Here is a 25,890-nt window from a genome sequence, read left to right as displayed (position 1 = left end):
ATGCAATAGACTTAAAATACGTTTATTGATATAACGGTAGGTTTTCCACTTGTTTTTTTCTATATAAACATAACTTATTTTTTAAAATAAACTCATGAATACAATATATAAGCTCATAACACAAATAAAAAAAAAATCATTCACTGAAACTAAAGCCAAAGTCACCTTGAGGAAATATACTTCTTCTTAACCTTATTTCATGACATGATTAAAAGTAAGACGAATAGATTTTAAAAAACTATCTTGTAATAGAACAATACATTCACCGTTATAACTTTTCAACTTCAAAATTTCTAAACCTTGGCGTCCAAAACTCATTTGATTGTCACAACATTATAACCACTTTTCTCTCTAAATTAGATAAAACAAATATCAATCGTTACAAAAGTAGAAACATTAAATTTTACCACATATAGAATAACAAAATATATATATTCAAATGTAAGAGAATGTTAGTTATGTATAATTGATATAGTTAACAATTGGAACTATAACTTTCAACACCAAGAGAAGAGAAGATGAAGAAAAAATTATTAGAAAAAGGAGGGGTAGAAAAGTAACTACACGCCCAATTAATATCTTCAGATATTAAAGAAACTAAACATGCACGTGTGAAAGAGAGAGAAGTAACAGAGAGTGATGTTTCTAGAGAGAGATCAGAGCTAGAAGCTCTGCTAGGGTTTCTCCAACGTCTTCCTCAGACCACCACACTCACCGCTCATCAGAGGAAATCACACACACACAAGGTTCAGACCGGCACACCCACAGAAGACACTCAGGTACTGTAATACTTTCAGAACAAATTTTTATTAACCTCAAACAGTATGATTCACAGCAATTATATAGTAGCAAACTGTAACAGAAAACTAACTCGTTTATTTTTGTTTAATCTAATACTCCTCCTAAACAAAAATGATGAACGAAAACAATTTGATGAAAAAACCCCCTTTCCACTGATTGAATCGGTGAAAATACCACCTCCGGTGAACCTCCGGCGAACCTCCGATTAATAATCAGTAAAAACACCTTCCTTTTGTTTTGAACAGTTTTTCACCGATTAAAAATCGTGAAAGCCCCTTCTTATGAGACGAAAACCCTAGGTTTTCGCAACCTCCTTATGTTGATTTGTCATCATGCCAACGTTTCTCACCCCGATCTATTTTCTAAGAGTTAGAAAACTTTCTCCTTTTAGAGCTTTAGTGAGTACGGTCTGCAATCTGATCTTCAGATCTGCAGTGTACCACTTCAATCTTCCCTTTGCTGACTTGTTCCCTGATGTAGTGGAACCGAGTCTCAATGTGTTTGCTCCTACCATGTGACGTAGGATGCTTGGTCAGGTCTATGGCAGACTTGTTATCTACAAGAAGTCTGACCTTCTCCTATGTTTCAATCTTCAATTCCCTTATCAAAGAACATAGCCAAGCTGCTTGACAAGCGGCTTCACACGCAGAAATGTACTCTGCCTCACAGGATGACAACACCACTATAGGTTCCTTAGTGGAGCTCCAAGAAATTGGTGCTCCTTCCAAGAAAAACACATATCCTGCAGTACTCTTCCTATCAGCCTTATCTGCACACCAATCTGAGTCAGAGTAGGCAGTGACTCGCATCTTTCCTCCTGGTTCACCTTTTTGTAACAAAATTCCATATCTGTAAGTACCTTTTAGGTACCTCAGAATTCTTTTAACAGCATTTAAATGAGATACTCTGGGATTCTGCATGAATCTGCTAATCAGTCCTACACTGAAACTCACATCAAGTCTAGTATTACACAAGTACCGTAGGCTCCCAACCATCCTTCTGTATTATGTAGAATCAACAGATTCTTCTTCAGGTTCTTTCTCAAGCTTCAAGCCAACTTTCGCAGGAGTATTCGCAGGGTTGCAATGAAGCATGTTAAATTTAGTTAATATGTCCAAAGTGTATCTGGATTGATGCATCAACATACCCTCATCAATCTTGGTGAATTCAATTCCAAGAAAATAGCTAAGCTGACCCAGGTCACTCATTTCAAATTCTTGTAACATTTGGACTTTGAAATCAACAATTCTCCCAGCACTACTTCCTGTGACAAGCAGATCATCCACATATAGACATACTATCAATTTTTCTTCTCTCCCATCCTGCTGATAACACTGAACATACACTTCATGTTCAGAAATGCACTTATCAAACCCAATGCTCCTCATAAAACCATCTATCCTTTTATTCCAGGCTCTTGGAGCTTGTTTAAGCCCATACAGGGCTTTCTTTAACCTGTACACCTTGTCCAGATGCCTCTTGACTTCAAAACCTTGAGGCTGGACAACATATACTTCTTCTTCTAAGTTCCCATTCAGAAAAGCAGACTTTACATCTAATTGATGTAAGGTCCAGTTGTTCTGCACAGCCAAGGAAACTACCAATCTCACTGTTTCCATTCTGGCCACTGGAGCAAACACCTCTCCATAATCAATTCCTTCTCTTTGTAAGAACCCTTTGGCCACCAATCTGGCCTTGTACCTAACCACTTCACCTTGTGGATTTATTTTGGACTTATAAATCCACTTCAGTGCTATTGGTCTCTTGTTAGGAGGCAATTCTGTCAACTCCTAGGTCTGGTTCTTCTCAATTGAACCAATTTCTTCCTCCATAGCCTTGTACCACCTCTCATCTTTCACTGCCTGTTCAAACTCAACTGGTTCAACTTCTGCTATCAAAGGAAAGTGACCAAAGTTTCCCTCTGATGAAAGAGCTGCACCATAGGCCAGGTCATAGTCTCTCAGATGTGTTGGTATCTGGGTGACTCTAGAAGATCTCCTAACATTTTCCTCCCTCTTGCATGTCTCTGAATCTGCTGCAGGTTCAGTTTCCAACTCAATGATTGGTCCTCCTTTCTCTCCTGACTCCCACTGCCACTCTCCAACTTCATCAATCTTCACATCTCTGTTGATTGAAGTTGTACCTGTTATAGGGTCATACAATTTGTACCCACCTGTAACATGGTAACCTATTAGGATCAATGGAACTCCTCTGTCATCCAACTTCTTTCTCAGCTGTTCTGGAACATGTTTGTAACATAGAGAGCCGAAAATCTTCAGATGCTTAACATCTGGCTTTACTCCAGTCCAAGCTTCCTCTGGTGTGACACCATTTAGTCTCTTTGTAGGAGATAAATTCAACACATAAACAGCTGTCACCATAGCTTCACCCCATAGGAAATTTGGTAGTCTCTTGCTCTTCAACATACACCTGACCATGTTTAGAACAATTCTGTTTTTCCTCTCTGCTGCCCCATTGTGTTGAGGGGTGTAGGGAGGAGTAACTTCATGAATAATTCCCTCCCTTTCACAGTATTCTCTGAAATCAGTGGATATATATGTTACCAATAAGGAGTATTGGTAAATCTTGAAGAAATTTGTTTTGATGATGCTACAAGAAGTTTTAGTTGAAGAAGATATTAGAATTAGTTAAAAGCAAGTTGTAGAAATTAAATGTAGTAGGAAATTCTTGTAAACCTTGTAAAACTTGTATTTTTAACCTGCAATAATCGATTATCATTAAGCAATAATCGATTATCACAAGTCATACTTGAATAATCGATTATCACTTCATATAATCGATTATCACATCTTTGAAAACCTGTAACGGACTTGAATAATCGATTATCACTTACAATAATCGATTATTCATGGCAGTTGGGAGCTGTCCTTTGGCATTCAGTGTACTTGGCTATATATTTTGATTTGGAGAAATCAGAAGGGAACGTTGTTGAACAGAAGCTCTTGCAGAATACTGTTTGTCAGAGGAAGTTCTTAGAAGCTATAGTTCAAGTTCCCTTGCTTGGTCTCGTGAACAGGAGAGGCTCGCGTGTCGTGTGTCGATAGTCGGAGCAAGCTCTCTTCGAGTTAGCAAGGTGCTCTGCCTGGTCTCGTGAATAGGAGAAGCTCGTGTTTCGTTTGTCGATAGTCGGAGCGGTTCTCTTCGAGTTGGCAGAGTGTTCTTCTTCCGGTTCGTTCGTCGAAGGAAGGTTTATTTATCTGCTTTATTCACTATTTCTTGTAATCTGTTAAATAACTTTTTAGTGAAAAAGGTTAATCACTATTTATAGTGATTAACGACTGGACGTAGATTCTTTTGAATCGAACCAGGATAAAAATTGCTTGTGTGATTTTCTATTCCCTACACTCTTTATCTTTTACGCATATCAACTGTTTGATAAATTTTCTCTAAGAAAATTGTTTTTCTAAAATGGACCATTAAACTTGATTTGTGACCGTAACACGCTTTCCGAATATTTTATTCCGCTGCGCGACTCTATAACGGTACCGATTGTTCCAACAATTGGTATCAGAGCCAGGTTTGATATTTTTTCAAATCTTTTCGAAAATGGCCGGTCATCAAACTCAAGTATATGCCGAGGGTGCTTCCATCAACAGACCACCACTCTTTACTGGTGATAACTATGCATTCTGGAAAGTCAGAATGGAAATTTTTATGGGGTCTGTTGACAGAGGCATCTGGAAAGCTGTACTAAATGGTCCCTGTATTCCTAAAAGAACTGTTGATGGTGTAGAAGTAGAAAAACCATACTTTAACTGGACTCCTGAGGAAAATAGAAGAGCCCAATTTGATATTAAGGCTCGTAATATTATTTCATCTGCTGTTGTACTTGATGAATTTTATAGAATTTCAGTATGTAAGACAGCACAGGAAATGTGGGAGGTCCTCAGAGTCACACATGAGGGTACAGACGACGTGAAACGTGCAAGGAAGAATACACTCATCCAGGAGTATGAGATGTTCAGAATGCAACCTGGAGAACCAATTTCTGATGTCCAGAAGCGTTTCACTCACATTGTGAACCACCTAACAGGTTTAGGTAAGACTTTTGACACTGATGAATTGAATGTGAAAATTTTGAAATCATTAGACAGGTTTTGGCAACCAAAGGTGACTGCCATCTCGGAGTCTCAAAACCTCACTCAAATGTCAACGGCGATTCTCTTTGGAAAGCTTCGTGAGCATGAGCTTGAGCTGAAAAGATTAACTACAGAAGAGGATCAAGGCAAAAGAAAGACACTTGCCTTCAAATCTGAAATTTCAAAAGGAAAAAGTTATAAGAGAATTGAGGATGATGATTCCGATAACGATGAGGAAAACATGAGTCTTATGATTAAGAAGTTTGCTAAATTTATGAAAGCAAAGGGAAAAGACAAATACCGTGGAGAAAGGAAAGAAAATCAAGGATCTCCATCAAGCGTTAAATGTTATGAATGTGGAGAAAGAGGACATATGAAGATTGATTGTCCTAATAATAGGAAAAGTGAAGAAAAGAAGGAGAGAAAATTTTCAAAGAAGAAGAAAGCTTACATAGCTTGGGAAGACAATGCTTCTAGTTCTTCAAGTTCAAGCAATTCAGATGAAGAAGCTAATTTGTGCTTAATGGCAGACTCAGAAGATGCAGGAAGCCAAGTAAGTGATTCTAGCTTAGAGTCAAGTGATGAATTTGATTTACAAAAGGCATTTCTTGATTTGTTAAATGAATCTGAAAAACTTGATGTTGCTCATAAAAAGTTAAAGAAAGAGCATAATGAATTGAAATTGAAGTATGAAAAAGTACTAGATGACGAAGTTGTTTTGAGAAACAAAGTTAGTAATCTAGAAACTAAGTTATCTGAATCTGATGTTGTTGTACAACCTGTTGAATGTTTATCGTGTAAAAGTCATATGTTTGATATTGACATTCTTGAGAATTTACTTGCAAAGGCAACTAAGTCTAAGTCACATGCCAAAACAAACTTTGAGAGAAGCAATGCTAGAAGTGGAAACATGCATCTTCATAAAAAGTCTAAAGTTAAGAGAACTCGTAGAGTTTGGGTTGAGAAAGGGACTTTTGTGAAAAACAAGGTGCATGATGTTTGTTGTTTTTATTGTATGAAAAAGGGACATACTTCTAACAAATGTAAAATTAAACATTTTGATGTTCCAAATGGAAAATATGCTTGGATTCCTGTTATAAAGTAAATTGTCTCTAACCTCAAAGGACCCAAATGAGATTATGGGGACCAAAAATCTATTGTTTTTACTTTGCAGGTTAAGTTTTCAAAAGGATAAGAGAGCTCTATGGTATTATGCTCTTTGAAGTGATGCTACAAACCAGGATGTAACTCCATCAAGTGGTATCCAAAAGCCTTCATTCAAGCACCAAGTAATTGAGCTAAGTGTTGTTTAAACTGTGATGTTGCATCCTGTATTTACTTGATCTTCCATTATTTAGTTACTGTTATATTCATGCCTGGTTGAGAAAATGACATGTTGATCGCTGTTTCATTCATCCTGTGGTATGTTCATGTCTGTTTACACTTTTTGATCAAGTGAATTCATTTATTTAAAATATTCATGTGTTGAATTTCATTCATGTCATGTAAAGCCATGTGCATTGTTATTTCAGTGCTTTGTTGATATTTATCTATTGAATTTGTGTTTAACTGGCTTAGTATTCAATTTCATGAGTACTTTGAAGTTACTTTGGTGTAATCTCTGTCAAGCATCAAAAACTATGAAAAAGTCATTTAAATGAGTTGGCTGACAGATTTTCATTAGCAATTCTTGATGATTAAGATATATGAAAATTAAATTGTCTTCAAAGTTAGTTCTGTGGAGATTTGTTTTTAAGTTCAAATGCATAACGAATGAGCTATGATAATATACATTGAGAGCCTGGATGCAGAAGATGAACTTATCAAATTTGCGTAATTTTGATGTAAATTATTTTTTAAAAAAAAAAAAATGTTGAAAAATAGCACCTAAATCAGCTCTTGTGATTGAATTTTTGCATATGTTGTTTTGATATGCATAGTTGAATATATGAAGTTGAACAAATTGGGATATGAGAGTGCATGAAACATAGTTGGTGTTTGATAAGTTGAAATTTGTGTTGTCAAAATTAGTTTTTGAACTGATTGTGCTGGCTGAAATGCTTTCTTGTTAAACCTGGAGATAGATTTTTTGAGCTTAGAAGAGAGTTAGGAGTGTCAGACATATCTTAGAATCAAAATCTATGCAAATTTCTGCATTTTTCGTAAACTTAACGCTTCATAATCGATTATCACTAAGTTATAATCGATTATTCATGCATCAAATTCAATTCTGGAAAATCTTGAGCAGATAATCGATTATCATTATGCATAATCGATTATCATGCAATTCTGGGCAGTAATTATTGAACTGATAATCGATTATCTCGAGCCATAATCGATTATCACGCTGACAGTTTCAAAAATAGAGCCGTTGGAGCATCCCATAACGGCCATAAACGACCATAAACGGCTAGTTTGTCCATTTTTCTTATAAAAAGCCCCCCATAATCGATTATTAGACACTCCTTTGCACCCAATTACTGCTGAAATCAAATCTAGAGCTCACATCTTCTTCATTTCCCTTCACCTTCTCAAAATCTCATTTTCCCATTCTTCCTCCATGGCTGACTCAAGAAGGCACCGTCGCAGAACAGCTGGAGCCTCCTCTTCTTCTCAACCACTTCTTGCAAACATAGATGGATGGATTTCAGATCAAGGGAAACACGCAGACTTTGTTAATTCTTGGCAAGAAAGGAAGATCATGGCGGTAAAGTTTATTCGTCTTGACTTTTTCCGCTTCTACGGCTTTCAATTTCCAAACACTTTTGCTGAGCAGGGGTTAACGCATCTGTTAGAACAAAAAGGCTGCATTTATCCTGATCTGATAAGAGTCTTCTACTTCAACTTGCGCTATCGAGATGGGATAATATCTACTAAGGTTAAGGGAGTACGCATCATTTTAGATGATGACATATGGACCAATGTTGCTCAACTTCCCATATGGGATGATGCTGTCAAAGTCCACTTAGGACTTGAAGATTTCAACAGGATGATGACTTTTCAATCCTTCCTACGTCATCCTGAACGACATACAAATAGAAGGCAATTACTGGTTGGAGGTTTTAAAGTTGAAGAAAGGATGATCCACTACTTGATTGTCTGGATTTTATGTCCTAGAGCAACCAACCATGCTCAATGCTCTGAGCAGGATTTACTTCTATTGTATGGGATTCTAAATCACATACACATCAACTGGCCTGCTCTCATTGCTGACACAATGGTAAAAGCCAAGAAATCCCATTCATATCAACTTCCCTATGCTCTTCTTATCTCTAGGATTTTAGAATTCAAAGGTGTACCTGTTGAAGGAGAACTAGTTCAAAATATTGAAGCTGTGGGATCAGAAATTGGAGATACAACCTTTCGTCAAATGGGATTCATTACTAGAGGAAGAGTCCTCATTCACAAAGATGATGATCATCCTGATGTAGATGAAGATGATGACATTGACACTCATATGGCTGACCCAGTAAGTGCTGCTGCTCCATCTGATGCTGGACCATCCAACATACCCTCTTCTTCCTCAACTTCTATGGAAGAACATTTTGCAAGGTTATCTAAACAATTGGAGGATATGAGTCTTGCACAAAAGACTCACTTTGAGGAGATTTATGATTGGCAACAATCTGTTGATGAGTACATGGTTGATCAATTTCTTGATCTTGATGTTCGCCTATCTAACATCGAGCATCATCTCAACATTCAACCTCCCGAGAGATCTCCTAGTCCTGAGTTTTAGATATAGGTTCTCTGTTAGACTGTTTTGTTGTTTTCTTGCCATTTCATCTATGTTATAATTCAGTCTGTTATGTGTCTTCTTCCAATGCAATCTTTATTTTCATAAATAAAATGATCTCTTGATTATATGCATCCTTTGATTAATTGAGGGGGAGATCATATTTAGGGGGAGCCTTTAACATTTGATCTTTTTGCTTCTGATCAAAAAGGTGGAGAAGAATAATACAAGGGGAGATCATATTTAGGGGGAGCCTTTAACATTTGATCTTTTTGCTTCTGATCAAAAAGGGGGAGAAGAATAATACAAGGGGAGAAGTATAAATTATTACAGGTATTGCTAACCTTGTTGTTGTTTGTTAGCTTGTATGTTTTGCAGGTAAGCCAAACTTGCTTTTAAAATTGAATTTTTGATCATCATCAAAAAGGGAGAGATTGTTACCAATAAGGAGTATTGGTAAATCTTGAAGAAATTTGTTTTGATGATGCTACAAGAAGTTTTAGTTGAAGAAGATATTAGAATTAGTTAAAAGCAAGTTGTAGAAATTAAATGTAGTAGGAAATTCTTGTAAACCTTGTAAAACTTGTATTTTTAACCTGCAATAATCGATTATCATTAAGCAATAATCGATTATCACAAGTCATACTTGAATAATCGATTATCACTTCATATAATCGATTATCACATCTTTGAAAACCTGTAACGGACTTGAATAATCGATTATCACTTACAATAATCGATTATTCATGGCAGTTGGGAGCTGTCCTTTGGCATTCAGTGTACTTGGCTATATATTTTGATTTGGAGAAATCAGAAGGGAACGTTGTTGAACAGAAGCTCTTGCAGAATACTGTTTGTCAGAGGAAGTTCTTAGAAGCTATAGTTCAAGTTCCCTTGCTTGGTCTCGTGAACAGGAGAGGCTCGCGTGTCGTGTGTCGATAGTCGGAGCAAGCTCTCTTCGAGTTAGCAAGGTGCTCTGCCTGGTCTCGTGAATAGGAGAAGCTCGTGTTTCGTTTGTCGATAGTCGGAGCGGTTCTCTTCGAGTTGGCAGAGTGTTCTTCTTCCGGTTCGTTCGTCGAAGGAAGGTTTATTTATCTGCTTTATTCACTATTTCTTGTAATCTGTTAAATAACTTTTTAGTGAAAAAGGTTAATCACTATTTATAGTGATTAACGACTGGACGTAGATTCTTTTGAATCGAACCAGGATAAAAATTGCTTGTGTGATTTTCTATTCCCTACACTCTTTATCTTTTACGCATATCAACTGTTTGATAAATTTTCTCTAAGAAAATTGTTTTTCTAAAATGGACCATTAAACTTGATTTGTGACCGTAACACGCTTTCCGAATATTTTATTCCGCTGCGCGACTCTATAACGGTACCGATTGTTCCAACAATATACTCTCCTCCTCCATCTGTTCTCAAAACTTTCACCTTCTTCTCACTCTATTTTTCAACCATATTTTTAAACTTCTGGAAATGTTGCAGCACCTCTCCTTTTCTCTTCAATAGATAGACCCGACACTTTCTGGTCCAGTCATCTATGAATAGTAGGAAATACTTGATGCCACCAGGTGTTTCTACTTGCATAGGACCACATACATCAGAGTATACCACTCCAAGCTTCTCTGCAGATTTGTGTGGTAAATACCTCTGAAAACTACCACGGGTTTGCTTGCATTGAACACATTCTTTGCAAATAGTCCCTGGAATATCTACCTTTGGTAAACCAGTCACCATTTTCTTCTGGCTCAACATTGACAGATCCTGAAAATTCAGATGACCAAATCTGAGATGCCACAGCCATTCTTCTTCACTTTCTGTTGCAGTAAAACAATGATGATTTACTGCCTCCATCACCACTTTGAATGTTCTATTCTGTGACAGTTGTGTCTGCACAACAACCTTCCCATTCTGATTGAAGATGCTGAGACAATTGTCTTCCATCTTCATCATGTATTTCTTCTGTAACAGTTGTCCAAGACTTAGTAAGTTAGTCTTCAATCCAGGTACATACAGTACCTCTTCTATGACAACTTCTCTGCCATCTACACCTCTCAAAACCACTCTGCCAGAACCCTCTGCCTCTAAACTACTATTGTCAGCAAATCTGATCTTTCCATGCTCTACTCCTTGAATTTTCACAAACCAATCCTTTCTCCCGGTCATGTGAGTGGAGCACCCAGAATCAAGGTACCAAACAGTGCTTTCTGGTTGTTTTTCATCAACATGCGCCATTAAAATCATTGCCTCTGAATCTGATTCTTCTTCTTGGGCAAGGTTAGCCCTCTTCTTGAGTTTATTCTTAGCCCCTTCTCCATCCCAGCATTCTTTGGCATAATGGCCATACTTCTGGCAGTTAAAACACTTGACCTTTTTCTTGTCAAATTTCCACTCTCCATCAATTTTCTTTGATTTTTTATCTTTTGCAGACTCACTAGACTCTTCTCCTTGCTGGTCTTGAGAGTCTTTCCCTCTCTTGCCTCCTTTACTTCCTTTCTTGAAGCCCTTTTTTCCTTTCCACTGAAATCTGGCCTGTAGAGCCTGTTCCTGACACTGTCTGCGTTCGTTGAGGCGTAACTCATGGGCCTCTAATGAATGCAACAACTCCTCACTGTCAATATCCTCTCTTCTCCGGGTTTCTTCAATGGCAGTAACCACATAGTCAAATCTGGGAGTTAAGGTTCTCAGAACTTTATCTACAATGTACTCATTTGTTACCTTTTCACCACAAGCTCTCATTTTATTCACTAACTCCTGCACTTTATCAAAATACTCAGCCATGGTTTCACTCTCCTCCATGATCAGAGTTTCAAACTTCCTCCTTAAAGCTTGCAGTTTCACCTTTGCATTTCTGTCTCCATCATCGTAGGTTTTCATTAACATACCCCAAATCTCCTTTGCAGTGGCTGCATTAGAGATTTTGTTGAAAATTTTCTGACTTACACATTGATACATCAAGAACCTGGCCTTGTTGTCCAGTTTCTCCAGCATCTTGTGTTCTTTCTTCTGTTCTTGGGTTGCCTTTTCACTCAACACAGGCACTCCATCTTCAATGATTTCCAACACATCCTGAAAGCCAAACACAACCCACATCTTGATCCACCAATCTGCAAAATACTTGCCATCAAACATGGGTAGTGATCCCTGAATTCCTCCAATTCCAGCCATCCTTTCTTGCAACAATCTTTCTGAATCTTTGAACTACACACAGTCAAAGAGCCCTTCTTTTTGCACTTCTGGATACACACCTCCAGATATCAACACAACACCAGGACAACAGCCGAAGCTCTGATACCATATTAGAAAAAGGAGGGGTAGAAAAGTAACTACACGCCCAATTAATATCTTCAGATATTAAAGAAACTAAACATGCACGTGAAAGAGAGAGAAGTAACAGAGAGTGATGTTTCTAGAGAGAGATCAGAGCTAGAACTCTGCTAGGGTTTCTCCAACGTCTTCCTCAGATCACCACACTCACCGCTCACCGGAGGAAATCACACACACACAAGGTTCAGACCGGCACATCCACAGAAGACACTCAGGTACTGTAATACTTTCAGAACAAATTTTTATTAACCTCAAACAGTATGATTTACAGCAATTATATAGTAGCAAACTGTAATAGAAAACTAACTCGTTTATTTTTGTTTAACCTAATAAAAATGTTACTTTTATGCTTCGTTTAATTTCTAAAAATATAAAACAAATGAATAAAAACCATAAAAGAAAAGTACTTAACTGATTATTCATGAGATCAAATTACACATAATCATATATGAGAATATTTATTCACCTCGTCCCACGTCCAAATGTTAGTCACATTGAGAACAATATTTAGTAATATAACACTTACTAAATTTAATCTTAAGCCTATCATGGTTAGACAAATAGTGAGTAAAAAAATTACAAAACTAATAATATATATTTTCTTTTTTAAAAACTATGGATAGACTTAATATTGAAGGTTTAAAGTAACTAATTTAACTCTAAATTATTTATTTAAAATATGTTTTTCTTTCAAAAATGAGAATTGAATTTAAAACATACACTGCTCAAGTTGAAGAGTAAGTAGTTTTTATCACACACTTCATCAAATTTTGGTCTTATCTTTGTAAGAAGAGCATGTACTTAAAAAATTGTCCATTCCTAAACATAGTCATTTTAAATACACCATTTCTCTACCTAATTTAGATAAATGACTTTGAACATTAAATGTATTAAGTGTCTTCTTGTATTTCTACCGTTAAAAAGTAATGTTACCATATATGGTTAAGGTAACCAATAAATAATGTTATTGATTATGTCTCATTATTATATTACTATTTATTTTTATATTACTTAATTTATGAGTTAGAGATAGTAGAAAAGAAAATACTATAATTAATTTACGTTTTTGTTATGTATTTGTATCTCATTGACTCTTTTAGGTATTATACTCTGGCACATGTAATCATGCAATCAGATGATGCCATAATTTTGTTTAAAAGAGCATGCTCACACTTACTGACACAATACACTATTCTCCATTGATTTAATTATATAATGTATAAGGCATATATCATTGATCCACAACAAGAGCAACAATGAAAACATGTGCATTCAAATAAAGTCAAATTAAGCCTGCACTCCCAAATAAAAATCATTAATTAATTTCCTTTTACAAAGGATATGCAACTAATGAGGTCTTTATATAATTAAAAGATGACAGCGAACCCATTTTATAATAAGAACATATTATATTAAAGAAGAAATAGGTATCTGTTAGTGCATTTACCAATAATCACAACTTACAATTTGAATTTCTATTGTTATTCTCCGTATTTTCTATTGAAGAAAGAACATCAATAAGTGAATATAAAAATAAAAAATATAATAATTGAAGAATCAAACATTTGAAAAGTGACAAATCATCAAAATCAAAAATGAAAGATGTATCAAGTTTAGAAGAAAAAGAAAACATGCATACTTTACCTATTCATTTTGCAGCAATCCAAGTAAAGCAATTAAAGAAAGTGTTTAATTTTCATATATTTGAAGATATTAAACACATTTTTATTCTGTTCAAGAAGAATTGGCACACACAGAAAAAAGAAGTTCAGAAAGAAAAATAGCATTGAAAAGTTACTTAAACCAATATGATCCTGCATAACACTTAAAACAACATGCTCAATACAACCTCGGATGAAGTGAACCATTCCTTCACAGTTTTCATGTTTTACGTAAAAAAAAAAACAAAAAGCTTTCATATGAATATGCATGAATGACCACCTTATATACATGTAAATGATTTCTAAAAGGTAAATGAATATGGTGATAAATGCCATGCATTAGATCAAAAATATTTTTCTGTCAAACTTTATGTCATATGACACTGCTTCAATTTTCTCCAAGAAAAAGGAGGAAGAATAACAAAACGAAGAAATATATTCATGCCATAACTAATTAAGAGATTAAAGGATACGTTAAACATTTGCCTTACTTGCTCATCGTTTCCTTTTTTGCTCATTGATGAATCCTCTTCCATTTTACATTTTGCGAGAATCAATATTACTTTATAGAAGGAAGCAATCTCAATCTGCGCATTCAATGTTTTATTATAAACGCAGAAACACAGCAGTAAATTGGTTGTTCTTTTATTGGTTCAGAAAAAATGCAGTTTTCAATGAAAAAAAGATGCTATTGAAAAAGATGAATACAGTTGGCAATAGAAAAAACCTTAGAAATTGCAGAGAGGTTTCGTCTACTACCTTTCTTTCATATTCATCCTATTGGTTCAGAAAAGAGGTAAAGAAAAACAGTTTTCAACAAAAACAAGATTCATTGAAAAAATAAACCTGCTGTGATCGGAGACACAGTGCTTCCACCTGATATTGCAGAGAGAGGTTCGCTATTCCTCTGCTTCTCTTCTTAAATAAAATTTGTCTTCTTGCAGAATTCAAATATTTTAATTTTAGTTGTTTACACATTAGTGTATATATTAATTTCTTTTAATGATTTGAGACTATATGTAGAACAATCATGAAAAATGAAAAATCATTTGTTTAAAAAACATTCATAAAATTTGTATAAAAACATTAAAAAAAAACTAATAACGATATTATAGATATTCAACAAACCTTTGAAATTTATAAATAACTCATACACATTGACCTGATAAAACTATTTATTATGAACAACTTCTACAAATAATCCTACACACTTCTAATAATGGATTATATGGTTATGGAAAATAGTAACACTAAGTAGTATATTGCTAACATTTGATCAAGAAAAAAAATCTAGAATTCTTCTTATTGTTACTATTATAAATATTCAGAATACATATGATCACTTTATAATGAATATATCATTGTACATCTAACTAGCTAAATAAAAAAAATACAACTCTAAATAGTACTTAAATTACAAAAAAATCATTTCATTTCGTATTTCACTAAAATAAAATACAAAAAAATTATATACAATTATTACAATAATGAAGGTCCCTTGAATCCAAAACCAAAGGAGGAACCTACTCTAACTTTGATAAAAATGGCCACCATATAGAGATTTCCACCGAAACCTAAAAAACAAAAAATGATATCATGTTAAAAAGAATGTTAGCAACATATTGTTATTAGTAGATAAATTTACAAGAGTCTCATCATTAATACAATACCATTACTCCACTGAAAGAAGAGCCATATGGAATGAGGGTTTTTGCCAGCATTATGCTATTAAGAACAATTAACATTAAACATAAACTCCTACAAACTTTTTTGAGAATTGAGACTCTTAAGTCTTTTAGCCCTGCAACCAAGGTAGAAAAGAAACATGTGATTCAATAGCTGTGGCTTAGTCTACAAATAAAAACATCCGAATAGGACATTAAAAATTTAAGAAAAGAACTCACTTTGAAGATATATAATTATCAATCTCATCCTTCTCTGGAAGACCGTAAACAAACCAGCTTTCTTCAGGTAAAGTAGCAGTTTCATCTTGTATCTTCATATCTGCATTGATGCTGTCTTTTAGAAAACTTGCTAATTCCCTAGTCAAAATGGTATCATCAATCAGACAAATTGAGCTCACAAATTTTGAGAATTACCTTGCAGCAGAAGAACCGATTCGTCATTGTAACTTTGTAAGTTCCAAAATGTCATCCCATTGTTGTCCACAAACTCTGGATTGATTCTCGTGGCATCACATCCACTTTTGTCTTTAACATAAGAAAAACAATTGTCAACCCTTACAATAGCATAAACATTAAAACTAGTAACATATAAAACAACTATATGTATCCAAACTTTCCATTTTGGCCTAGTTAAGAGCGTTAATTTATTTAAGAAACAAAATTACTTACACATACTCTATTTTCTGTTTTTACCACATTAAGAACATTTATTTCTTTATTAAACCAAGACCTACCTAGATGTTTAACCTTAACATCTATTAAGAAACAATTAATCATGACATACATTTTTCACCTGTGCTCTTTAACCTTAACATCTCAATGTGTGCTTCGTCAACCTTAGTTCTTATCTTTATATGAGCATCATGCTCCTCCCCTGGAATGGAGGACACTTTGGAATTCTCATTCTGCAACTTTTGTGCAAGACACTTTATTTGTACATATCATACACACAGAATTATTATGAACTGTAACAGCAAGGATAATCCATATACAAAGAGCATCATAAGACCTTGTTTTCTATTACCTTTTCCTTAGCTGCAACAATCTTAAGTTTTGTTTCTTTCACTACTTTTGCATGTCTTGAATTTTCGTCCTGAATATAGCTCCTTAGTTTTCTGAACATATTAAGCAAGTTTCCAACCGCTTTAATTGATATTAAGACAACAAAAGTAAGAAGAAAAAAAAAAGATGAAGTGTTGAAGTAATAAAACAAAAGAAGAATACACAAAAAAGGAATATTTTTTAACAGTACTTACTGAGTGCTCAAAGCTTCGTCACAAAGAAGAGTCATCAGTTTAAACTTTTTACACAAATCCAATTTATAGTATCCACTTATGCCTTCTTGAAACCAATCCAAAGGGAAATCATTTAGAAGGTGATATGATTGCATAATCAAATCCTCTAAATGTTTCAACCATGAATTAGTTTCATTCTTGGTTGAGAAGGATGGAGACCTACACCAAAATAATCCATATGGAAACTTTAATTCAAGCATCTCAAAAATATTTAATCACTGAGAAAACTTCAAACAAGAGTTGTAAGGAATAACTCACTCTTTTTTCGAATTGCTTACAATCAATCCCAACAATCTAATGTGAAATTGAATCAGTGAGGAGTTATGTTCATCCATAATTTCTTCACTGATCAATTCTTTAAAAATGGCTTCAGCTTCTCCTTCCTTGAGATCAAGAGCCTGATTAAAATTACACACAGGATTAACAGTGAAGAAACACTTGATTAACATATTATGAATAGTTGCAACACCATAACTATAAAGCAAGAATTAAGCTTGAACGATAATACCATTTTTTCTAGGGTATACAATTTAACGTAACAGAAGGGAATATCATTCATGGTCAAAACGTTCAATTAAATGACCAACTGCAAAATCATCTAAAATTTGACTTTCAAGTTGCATGATATTGACAGAAATAATTAGTTCCAATTTGGTAACATCCCTCTATAGCATTAAAGGAATTTGCCGATCGTGATTATTCAATCAGAGTGAACTATTAAATGCAATTAATTAGAAAAACCATCAGGAAACTTTGTTAACATGAAACCATACCTTTCCAAACACTCTGTAAAACTCTAAAATCTGCAACGCATTCCCAACCTCTTTGGGTGGTAACTCGATGCCAAATATTTCTTTTAACTCCATGCCCGGTGGCAAAAGAATTTCCTCTGCAATTGCTTTGCTCTCTAAGTTCATTCCAAAATTCTCACCACCATCATCTTTGGTGCAAACTGCAGTGACATTTGCATCTGAAAAATTTTCATTTTCAAGTTCCCCTGAGAGAAATACTTCAGGCTCCTGCAAGAAATAACAAAAAAGAACACGAACCATCTCATGAAAAGTTTATCAAAAATTGAAATATAAACACATTCACTCATATCATCATTAACTTATCATGAATTTGCACAGTTAAACGAGGGACCCTTTTCAACCAAATCTGTCAACCACAAGAGATTTAGCAAAGGGGACAGGTAGAAAAATAGCATACCTTTATCAGATTATCCTCATTTAATGGATTTGATGTTTCTAAATTCTTCTTCATTTTTGCAAGCATTTCTGCAACTGACTTAAAGCCAGATTCCTTGGCACTACGATATAGGGGACCAGTAGGCTGTTCACCTCGTCGCTTTCTACAAACATAACTCCTTTATCAGAATGAACTCATGGATACACTACCAACTCAAAAAGCAAATAGAAAAAATCGAAAAGAAACCCACTGGCAAAGACTACAGTTGCAAATGCCTTGACACTTCGGACATGTCCATTTAGCCAACTGTGCAACCTCTTCAGCATTCTCTCCATACCTAATTTACCACAGGAAAATCGTCATTGGAGAAAACATATACATATATACAAGTATTGTATTGTTATACTTCCGATTCTTTTCATTTTGTACCAAGGATATCTCAGCTGACAATCAGAGCCTAATTCCTTCTAAATGTATAGAATGTTTGGACCCCACATTTGGAACATTTCACATTTACAAAAAATATATCAGTCATAGTTTTTAGAAAAATTAGAGTTGTTCCTTGCATTGGACGTGTGTCCCAAATTCCATTGCTTTGCAACTATAGTTGAAACACACAAAAACCACCAAAATGTGTTGTCTTTTTTCTGTACAAGGCCACAGGTATCCAGCATAATAAACAATCTTACTCAAGGTAAGCAGAACCACTATAGACAACAACTGTTTCATGGTCCTACCCTGTTCTCACAACATATAGTATCTCATGAGGGACACCAGCGACCTGGTACAAGACAAGATATTTTTTATATTTCTTTGTATACTCTTGCAAAACAATGGATCTTTGGATGGAGTTGCAAATTAAGAAAGGTTTTCCCATAAACATGGCCAAAAACAAGGTCCTATGCCCTTCCACTGTTCCCATATTTTCATATATATATATATATATATATATATATATATATATATATATATATATATATATATATATATATATATATATATATATATATATATATATATGCTGCATATGATTAGAAGGAATATAGCAGTAACCTACTTGAGATTTATTCCTCAACAGTGGTACTAAGCATATCACACTTCTATGAAAAATACAAACATTTAAAATAAATAAATAAATAAATAATCCAAGATTTATAATGCTGAACTGACCTACTCAAAAGGCATTTGTGGCATAACTTAATCGGACAATTCTCCTTCTTTTGCCGGCACTTCACAGTGGAAAACCAACAAAACAAATGTGATATCATCCAAAAATGTACCTCAAAATCAAGAAACAAAATGAACAAAGAGTAATAAAAGAAATCACCACACTCCAACATGCAAAATGAAAAATTGCAAATACATAAATTGTACTCTACGAATGTAACTGAGATGTACAAGTAGATATTTAATTTCTTTGACAAGGCTAAATTTTAGAACTCTTTTTTAAGTTGAGAAAGACGACGAGTTGAGAAATTTGTGGATGTAAATAATGAAAAACAGAAAAAAAAATATTTATATGTATTATATTTAATTTTCAGATTAATTTTATAATAATTTGTTACCATAGAACTTAGGTGAAAAATATTTTTTATTTATGGCATCCTTGTAATAGATTAAATGATACGTTAGTCGTTTACCTTACTTGCTCATCTTTTTCTATTCTCCTCATTGATGAGAGGATAATTAAATATTTAACTTCTTCCATTTTTACATTTGCGAGAATCAATATTACTTTATAGAAGGAAGCAATTTTAATATGCAGATTTAATTTTTTTGTTACAAACGTACAAACACAGTAGTAAATTGTTCTTCTATGGTTCAGAAAAAATACATTTTTCAGTAAAAGAAAAAAATGCTATTGAAAACCCTACAAGTTCAGCTCATTGATTCTAAAAAGAGGCAAAAAGAAAAACAGTTTTCAAATAAATTAATATTCATTGAAAAGCTAAACATGGTGCGTTGCTATGCAGAAATACAAATATCAAACAACAGCCACAAAATTGCTGAGTTGGAATGAAAAACTCTATAGTTTGTTTCATAGCCTATGGTCCCAGTCCAACTCATTGGTTCATAAAAGAGGCAAAAAGAAAACGGTTTTCAGCAAAATATAGCTTTCTATTACCTTTTCCTTAGCTGCAGCAATCTTAAGTTTTGCCTCTTTCACTACTTTTGCATGCCTTGAATTTTCATCCTGAATATAACTCCTTAGTTTTCTGTACATATATTAAGCAAGTTTCCAACCACTTTAATTGATATTAAGACAACAAAATTAAGAAAAAAAAAAAAAGAAGGATGAATTGATGAAAGTAATAAAACAAAAGAAAAATAAAAAAAGAATATTTTTTAAGAGAATTTAAAATACTTACTCAGTGTTGGAAGCTTCCTCACAAATAGGAGTCATTAGTTTAAAATTCTTAGACAAATCCAATTTATAGTATCCAGTGATGCCTTCATTGGATTGATTTAATGTTTCTGAAGTCTTCTTAACTGCAAGCATTTCTGCAACTGACTTAAAATCATATGTCTTGGCACTTTGATATAGAGTACCTGATGCAAGATAAGATATTTTTGTAGGGTATGGTCTGATCAAAACCTCAATGCACAAAGTAACATATGTTGTAGGGTATGGTCTGATCCAGTTCATATGTGAGAAAAGAGAACAAAAATATGATTTACAAAGAGAGAAAACAAATACCATTGGAAACAAGCTGAACCCATTGCCACCACCATTCAGTACAAATATGAAACTTAGATGAAAAAGCAGTGACCGAGTTCAGTGCTGAGTTGGGAGCGAGTTGATGGTGAAGAGTAAAGAATCGGTGACCTGAGGAGACAGTAGCTTCATTGGACATTGCAGAGATGTTTTTCTGGTAATAGGTGTTTCCTTGTTATCACACAGAAATTTATTATTATTGGTAAGAGGGTTCCATCTTTACAAGGCCATTAGAGAAATGTTATAACCAACGTGCCTTCCAATAGAGAGTGCTTCCATAATTATACACAGCCATGCACCGATGTTCCCTCCAATAGGGTGTCTCCTTAATGAGATATCACCTGATGTCCATTTTATTTTCTATGCACCTATGTCCAGTCTAATAAAGTAAAGTAGTACCCGCTTACTGAGATATTATCCATTTTATTTATCATGTTTTATATATTTTATATTACTCATTTATCTTGCTCATCGTTTTCTTTTTTCTCATTGATGAATCTTCTTATCAATATTACTTTATAGAAGGAAGCAATCTCAATCTGCGCATTCAATGTTTTATTATAAAGGCAGAAACACAGCAGTAAATTGGTTGTTTTTTTATTGGTTCAGAAAAAATGCAGTTTTCAATGAAAAAAAGATGCTATTGAAAAAGATGAATACAGTTGGCAATAGAAAAAACCTTAGAAATTGCAGAGAGGTTTCGTCTACTACCTTTCTTTCATATTCATCCTATTGGTTCAGAAAAGAGGTAAAGAAAAACAGTTTTCAACAAAAACAAGATTCATTGAAAAAATAAACCTGCTGTGATCGGAGACACAGTGCTTCCACATGATATTGCAGAGAGGTTCGCTAGTCCTCTGCTTCTCTTCTTAAATAAAATTTGTCTTCTTGCAGAATTCAAATATTTTAATTTTAGTTGTTTACACATTAGTGTATATATTAATTTCTTTTAATGATTTGAGACTATATGCAGAACAATCATGAAAAATGAAAATTCATTTGTTTAAAAAACATTCATAAAATTTGTATAAAAACATAAAAAAAAAAACTAATAACAATATTATATATATTCAACAAACCTTTGAAATTTATAAATAATTCATACACATTGACCTAATAAAACTATTTATTATGAACAACTTCTACAAATAATCCTACACACTTCTAATAATGGATTATATATATGGTTATGGAAAATAGTAACAAAAGTAGTATATTGCTAACATTTGATCAACACAAAAACTCTATAATTCTTCTTATTGTTACTATTAGCAATATTCAGAATACATTATCACTTTATAATGAATATATCATTGTACATCTAACTAGTTAAATAAAAAAAATACAACTGTAAATAGTACTTAAATTACAAAAAAATCATTTCATTTCGTATTCCACTAAAATAAAATACAAAAAAAAAATATATACAATTATTACAATAATGAAGGTCCCTTTAATCCAAAACCAAAGGAGATTTCCACCGAAACCTACAAAAATAAAAAATATATCATGTTAAAAAGAATGTTAGCAACATATTGTTATTAGTAGATAAATTTCTCATCATTAATACAATACCATTAATCCACTGAAAGAAGAGCCATATGGAATGAGGGTTTTTGCCAGCATTATACTATTAAGAACAATTAACATTAAACATAAACTCCTACAAACTTTTTTTGAGAATTAGACTCTTAAGTCTTTTAGCCCTGCAACCAAGGTAGAAAAGAAACATGTGATTCAATAGCTGTGGCTTAGTCTACAAATAAAAACATCCGGACATTAAAAGTTTAAGAAAAGAACTCACTTTAGAAGATATATAATTATCAATCTCATCCTTCTCTGGAAGACCGTAAACAAACCAACTTTCTTCAGGTAAAGTAGCAGTTTCATCTTGTATCTTCATATCTGCCACTAGTAAAAAATGGGGATTGGAAAGCGTTATATACGCTTCGGTTTAAGCAAACCGAAGCGTATAAAAGCGCGGTGGCAGAACGGTAAATAAAGCTAACATATATGACTCGGTTGCTCCAATCCCGATGTCTAAGGCACGATACTAACTTGGTCCTACACCAAACCGAAGCATAAACCTACCAGCTGATGTGACTTCCAACCTCTGATAGATGTTACTAACTCGGTTTCCACGAAACCGATGCCTAAAGGAACCTACGATTTTAAGCAGAACCGATGCATATGTCTCTGCTTCAGACTTCCAGACCTGCCACCCACCTGCCATCCATACCTGCCACCCAGACATGACTTGTCATGCTACTAACTGGTTTTGATGAGAACCGAGGCGTAAAAGTCTGCTCCACTGCCAACCTCTGACGTACACGGTTTATGCTTCGGTTTCGTTGAGGACCGATGTTGTTTCTTGGTTTCAACTGGTGTTTATGCACCGGTGGGCTTATTGACCGAGCTGGTAAGGGTGTTATGCCTCGGTTAAGTGAAGAACCGAGGCAGTAACATGTTTAAATTTCTTCCGCGAACAGAACCACCTTCGTTCATCTTCTTCTCAACGCGAGTTACAGAAACCCGCGAGCTACAGAAACCCTGGCTACCATCTCCGTTTGCTTCCATCGCGTTTGCTCCCATCGTCGGTGACCACTGTTTATCGTCATCGTCTCCTCCTCTCCGTGTGGTCACCACCGCCAAGTGCTTTGGTGTTTCCTCCGCTTTGCTTCCATCTCTATCACGTCTCAGTTTTGGGTGGCTATTGCGTCTGCCTCTGCTTCCATCTCCGTCGCCGGTGCTTCCATTTCAGTCGTGGCTTTCAGTCTCGCCAAACTTGCTGCCACGCTCCCAGGTACTTGATCCTAAAAGTATCTCCATCTTCATTGCTTGTGTATAGGTCATTCATCCAAATCATTTGTGGTATTAATAAAGAAAATTTGGCATGTGAATGCTCCACGTGTGGTATGAGATAAATGTGAGGAAGTGGTGACAGATAAGGAAGAATTAAGGATCAAAAGCAATGAATGCTCCACGTGTGGTATGAGATAAATGTGAGGGTTATTTTAATGTGTAGATTATTATTGCTTGTGTAGAAAAGTTTATTATTGATAAACTTGATTTAATTAGAGATATATATTCTTAAAATTTTATGATATGCTTGAATATACTGTTTGTTGTTGTGAATCAGCCTTAGTTTCCCATTTAAGATTCAGTACAAAAATTATTTACTATCTCCATATTTTTTTAACAAACGTAGTTTTTACAAATGAAAATAGAGGAGATGATAATAATAGTTTACAAGTATTGAATCTTGAATTGTCAGATTGGACAGTTTAAGGAGAGTAATAACTTTTTCATAGTTTATTATAACATATCAATTTTAATATACATGTCTTAAATTTCACGAAAATTTGTCGTTGTGTTTTGTATTGATCTTCGGGTGTATATTTGATTGTGATTTATAATCACTTTCATTTCGTGTAACCTGAAGACCAATGCGAAATGCTGACAAAATTTCGTGAAATTTAAGATATGTTGTTTAAAATTGATATGTTTAATAAACTAAAAAAAGTGAATCTTCTTGAATGGGATAGGGTCACACCTTGAATACAAACACGATCAAAGTGATCATTCAAGATTATTGAAATTGTGTAAACAATTTCAGTAAACATGTGTACGGATAGAAGGTGGATTAATTTACCACGCATCAGCACTGAGTACGAGAGAAGGGTAGAAGAATTTATAGAGTTTGCACAACGTAATGCGAGTACAAGTGGTGATGATGAAGTCAAGTTCAGATGTCCCTGTGTGAACTGTTTGAATGGGAGGAAGTTGAACGCAATTGATATTAGGGAACTTCTTATCTGTGATGGTTTCATACGAAGTTATACAACAGGGATATGGCACGGCAAATTAACAGACTTTCCAACTGTCTCACCAACTGAAAATGTTTATGATTCCACAATGGATATGGAAGATCAAGTAGAAGAAGACAACTTAGAGGAAATGATCCGCGATGTTGGCGCAGAAGCTTTTGCCCAAGCGCATGTGTATGAAACGATGTCCACTGATGCGAAGACTCCTTTGTATGCGGGTTCAACTAAGTTCACACGGTTGTCAGCGGTGTTAAGGCTCATGAATTTAAAGGCGAGCAATGGATGGAGTGATAAGAGTTTTACAGAATTGTTGTCGTTGTTGAATGAAATGCTGCCAAATGGAAATACGTTACCCAATCGTAATTATGATGCAAAAAGAATTCTTTGTCTGATGGGTATGGAATATAAACGGATACATGCATGTCCAAATGATTGCATATTATATAGGAATGAGAATGAAGTTTTGATAAAGTGTCCAAAATGTGGGTTATCACGATACAAGTCAAAAAACAACGGTGAAGATGGTGGTCACACAGAAAAGAATGGTTCTGCTTTGAAAGTAGTTTGGTACCTTCCACTAGTTGCCAAAACTTAAGCGTTTGTTCGCGAATCCCAAAGACACTAAAAACCTAAGATGGCATGCAGATGAGAGAACAACTGATGGGATTCTTCGCCATCCAGCTGATTCAAAGCAATGGAAAATTATTGATCAAGAATTCCCCCAATTTGGTAAAGAATGTAGAAATCTTAGGTTTGGCTTAGCTACTAACGGAATGAATCCATTTGGTAATTTAAGTACCAATCACAGTTGTTGGCCCGTTATACTGATAATTTACAACTTATCTCCTAAATTATGCATGAAAAGAAAGTACATGATGTTGTCAATGTTGATATCTGGTCCAAAGCAGGCTGGAAATGACATCGATGTTTATCTAAGGCCATTAGTTGAAGACTTGAAGTTGTTGTGGGTTGATGGGGTTGAAATATTTGATGCCTTTGCTTTAGAAACTTTCATGATGCATGCCATGTTATTTTGCACCATTAATGACTTCCCAGCTTACGGTAATTTGTCGGGGTACAGTGTGAAGGGTCATAAAGCATGTCCTATATGTGAAGAAAACACTGCAGCTCAACAATTAAAACACTGGAGGAAGACAGTGGATATGCGTCATCGACGATTTTTACAATCTAATCATCCATATCGAAGGTTAAAGAAAGCATTCAATGGAGAACAAGAGAAAGACAATGCACCCATTCCACTTACTGGACTTGAAGTTGTTGAGAAAGTTAATAGAGTACATCATATATTTTGGAAAACGTCGAAGAAGTCTTCTGTAACGACCCCTTGGAAGAAGAAATCAATATTCTTTGATCTTCCATATTGTTCAAAGTTAGATGTTAGACATTGCATAGATGTCATGCATGTTGAGAAAAATGTTTGTGATAGCTTGATTGGTACACTACTAAACATCTACGGAAAAACAAAAGATGGAGTGAATGCGCGTTTGGATTTGGTTGACATGAAGATCCGAGAAGAGTTGGCACCAAG

General features: G+C 34.6%; 2 protein-coding genes and 1 pseudogene across 6 annotated transcripts; 1 reads left to right on the top strand and 2 right to left on the bottom strand.

The window, feature by feature from the left end:
• Positions 1 to 1,379: 1,379 nt before the first annotated feature.
• Positions 1,380 to 1,796, bottom strand: LOC148204421 (secreted RxLR effector protein 161 pseudogene; annotated as a pseudogene).
• A 2,572-nt stretch (positions 1,797 to 4,368) lies between these two features.
• LOC148204420 (uncharacterized) lies at positions 4,369 to 6,096 on the top strand. Its single transcript, XM_088105459.1, has 2 exons — positions 4,369 to 5,454; positions 6,076 to 6,096. Exons 1-2 carry the CDS (start codon positions 4,369 to 4,371, stop codon positions 6,094 to 6,096), a joined length of 1,107 nt encoding a protein of 368 aa, XP_087961585.1.
• Positions 6,097 to 14,913: 8,817 nt separating this feature from the next.
• On the bottom strand, positions 14,914 to 20,815 carry LOC124848336 (uncharacterized). Of its 5 annotated transcripts, none has more exons than XR_015783963.1 (15): positions 20,497 to 20,815; positions 20,168 to 20,348; positions 19,924 to 20,014; positions 18,969 to 19,027; positions 18,049 to 18,135; positions 17,820 to 17,961; positions 17,384 to 17,629; positions 16,869 to 17,008; positions 16,572 to 16,769; positions 16,340 to 16,430; positions 16,100 to 16,241; positions 15,730 to 15,840; positions 15,535 to 15,634; positions 15,301 to 15,431; positions 14,914 to 15,204 (listed from the first exon to the last, which is right to left on the bottom strand). XR_015783963.1 is itself a non-coding variant. In XM_088105614.1 (14 exons), exons 1-14 carry the CDS (start codon positions 20,651 to 20,653, stop codon positions 15,389 to 15,391), a joined length of 1,788 nt encoding a protein of 595 aa, XP_087961740.1. In that variant the 5' UTR covers positions 20,654 to 20,815; the 3' UTR covers positions 14,914 to 15,388. The 5 variants fall into 5 exon arrangements, 1 of the variants encoding a protein (XP_087961740.1); XR_015783964.1 differs by having other exon boundaries at positions 16,100 to 16,226; XR_015783965.1 differs by having other exon boundaries at positions 16,100 to 16,220.
• Between the last annotated feature and the right edge of the window lie 5,075 nt (positions 20,816 to 25,890).

Source organism: Vigna umbellata, chromosome 1, assembly GCF_029865625.1.
Source record: "Vigna umbellata cultivar VRB3 chromosome 1, Vumbellata_1.0, whole genome shotgun sequence".
Classification (NCBI taxonomy): Eukaryota; Viridiplantae; Streptophyta; class Magnoliopsida; order Fabales; family Fabaceae; genus Vigna; species Vigna umbellata.
This window is presented reverse-complemented; position numbering and strand designations above follow the sequence as displayed.

Excerpts from the sequence above, each read along its gene's own strand:
- LOC124848336 (XM_088105614.1), bottom strand. The coding sequence starts at position 20,653 with ATGTCCAATGAAGCTACTGTCTCCTCAGGTCACCGATTCTTTACTCTT. Across the intron at positions 17,630-17,819 it reads ATGAGGATAATCTGATAAAG|GAGCCTGAAGTATTTCTCTC; the intron begins GTATGCTATTTT and ends TATTTCTTGCAG. Across the intron at positions 16,770-16,868 it reads GTAAGCAATTCGAAAAAAGA|GTCTCCATCCTTCTCAACCA; the intron begins GTGAGTTATTCC and ends ATTTTGGTGTAG.
- LOC148204420 (XM_088105459.1), top strand. The coding sequence starts at position 4,369 with ATGGCCGGTCATCAAACTCAAGTATATGCCGAGGGTGCTTCCATCAAC. Across the intron at positions 5,455-6,075 it reads CAGAAGATGCAGGAAGCCAA|GTTAAGTTTTCAAAAGGATA; the intron begins GTAAGTGATTCT and ends TTTACTTTGCAG.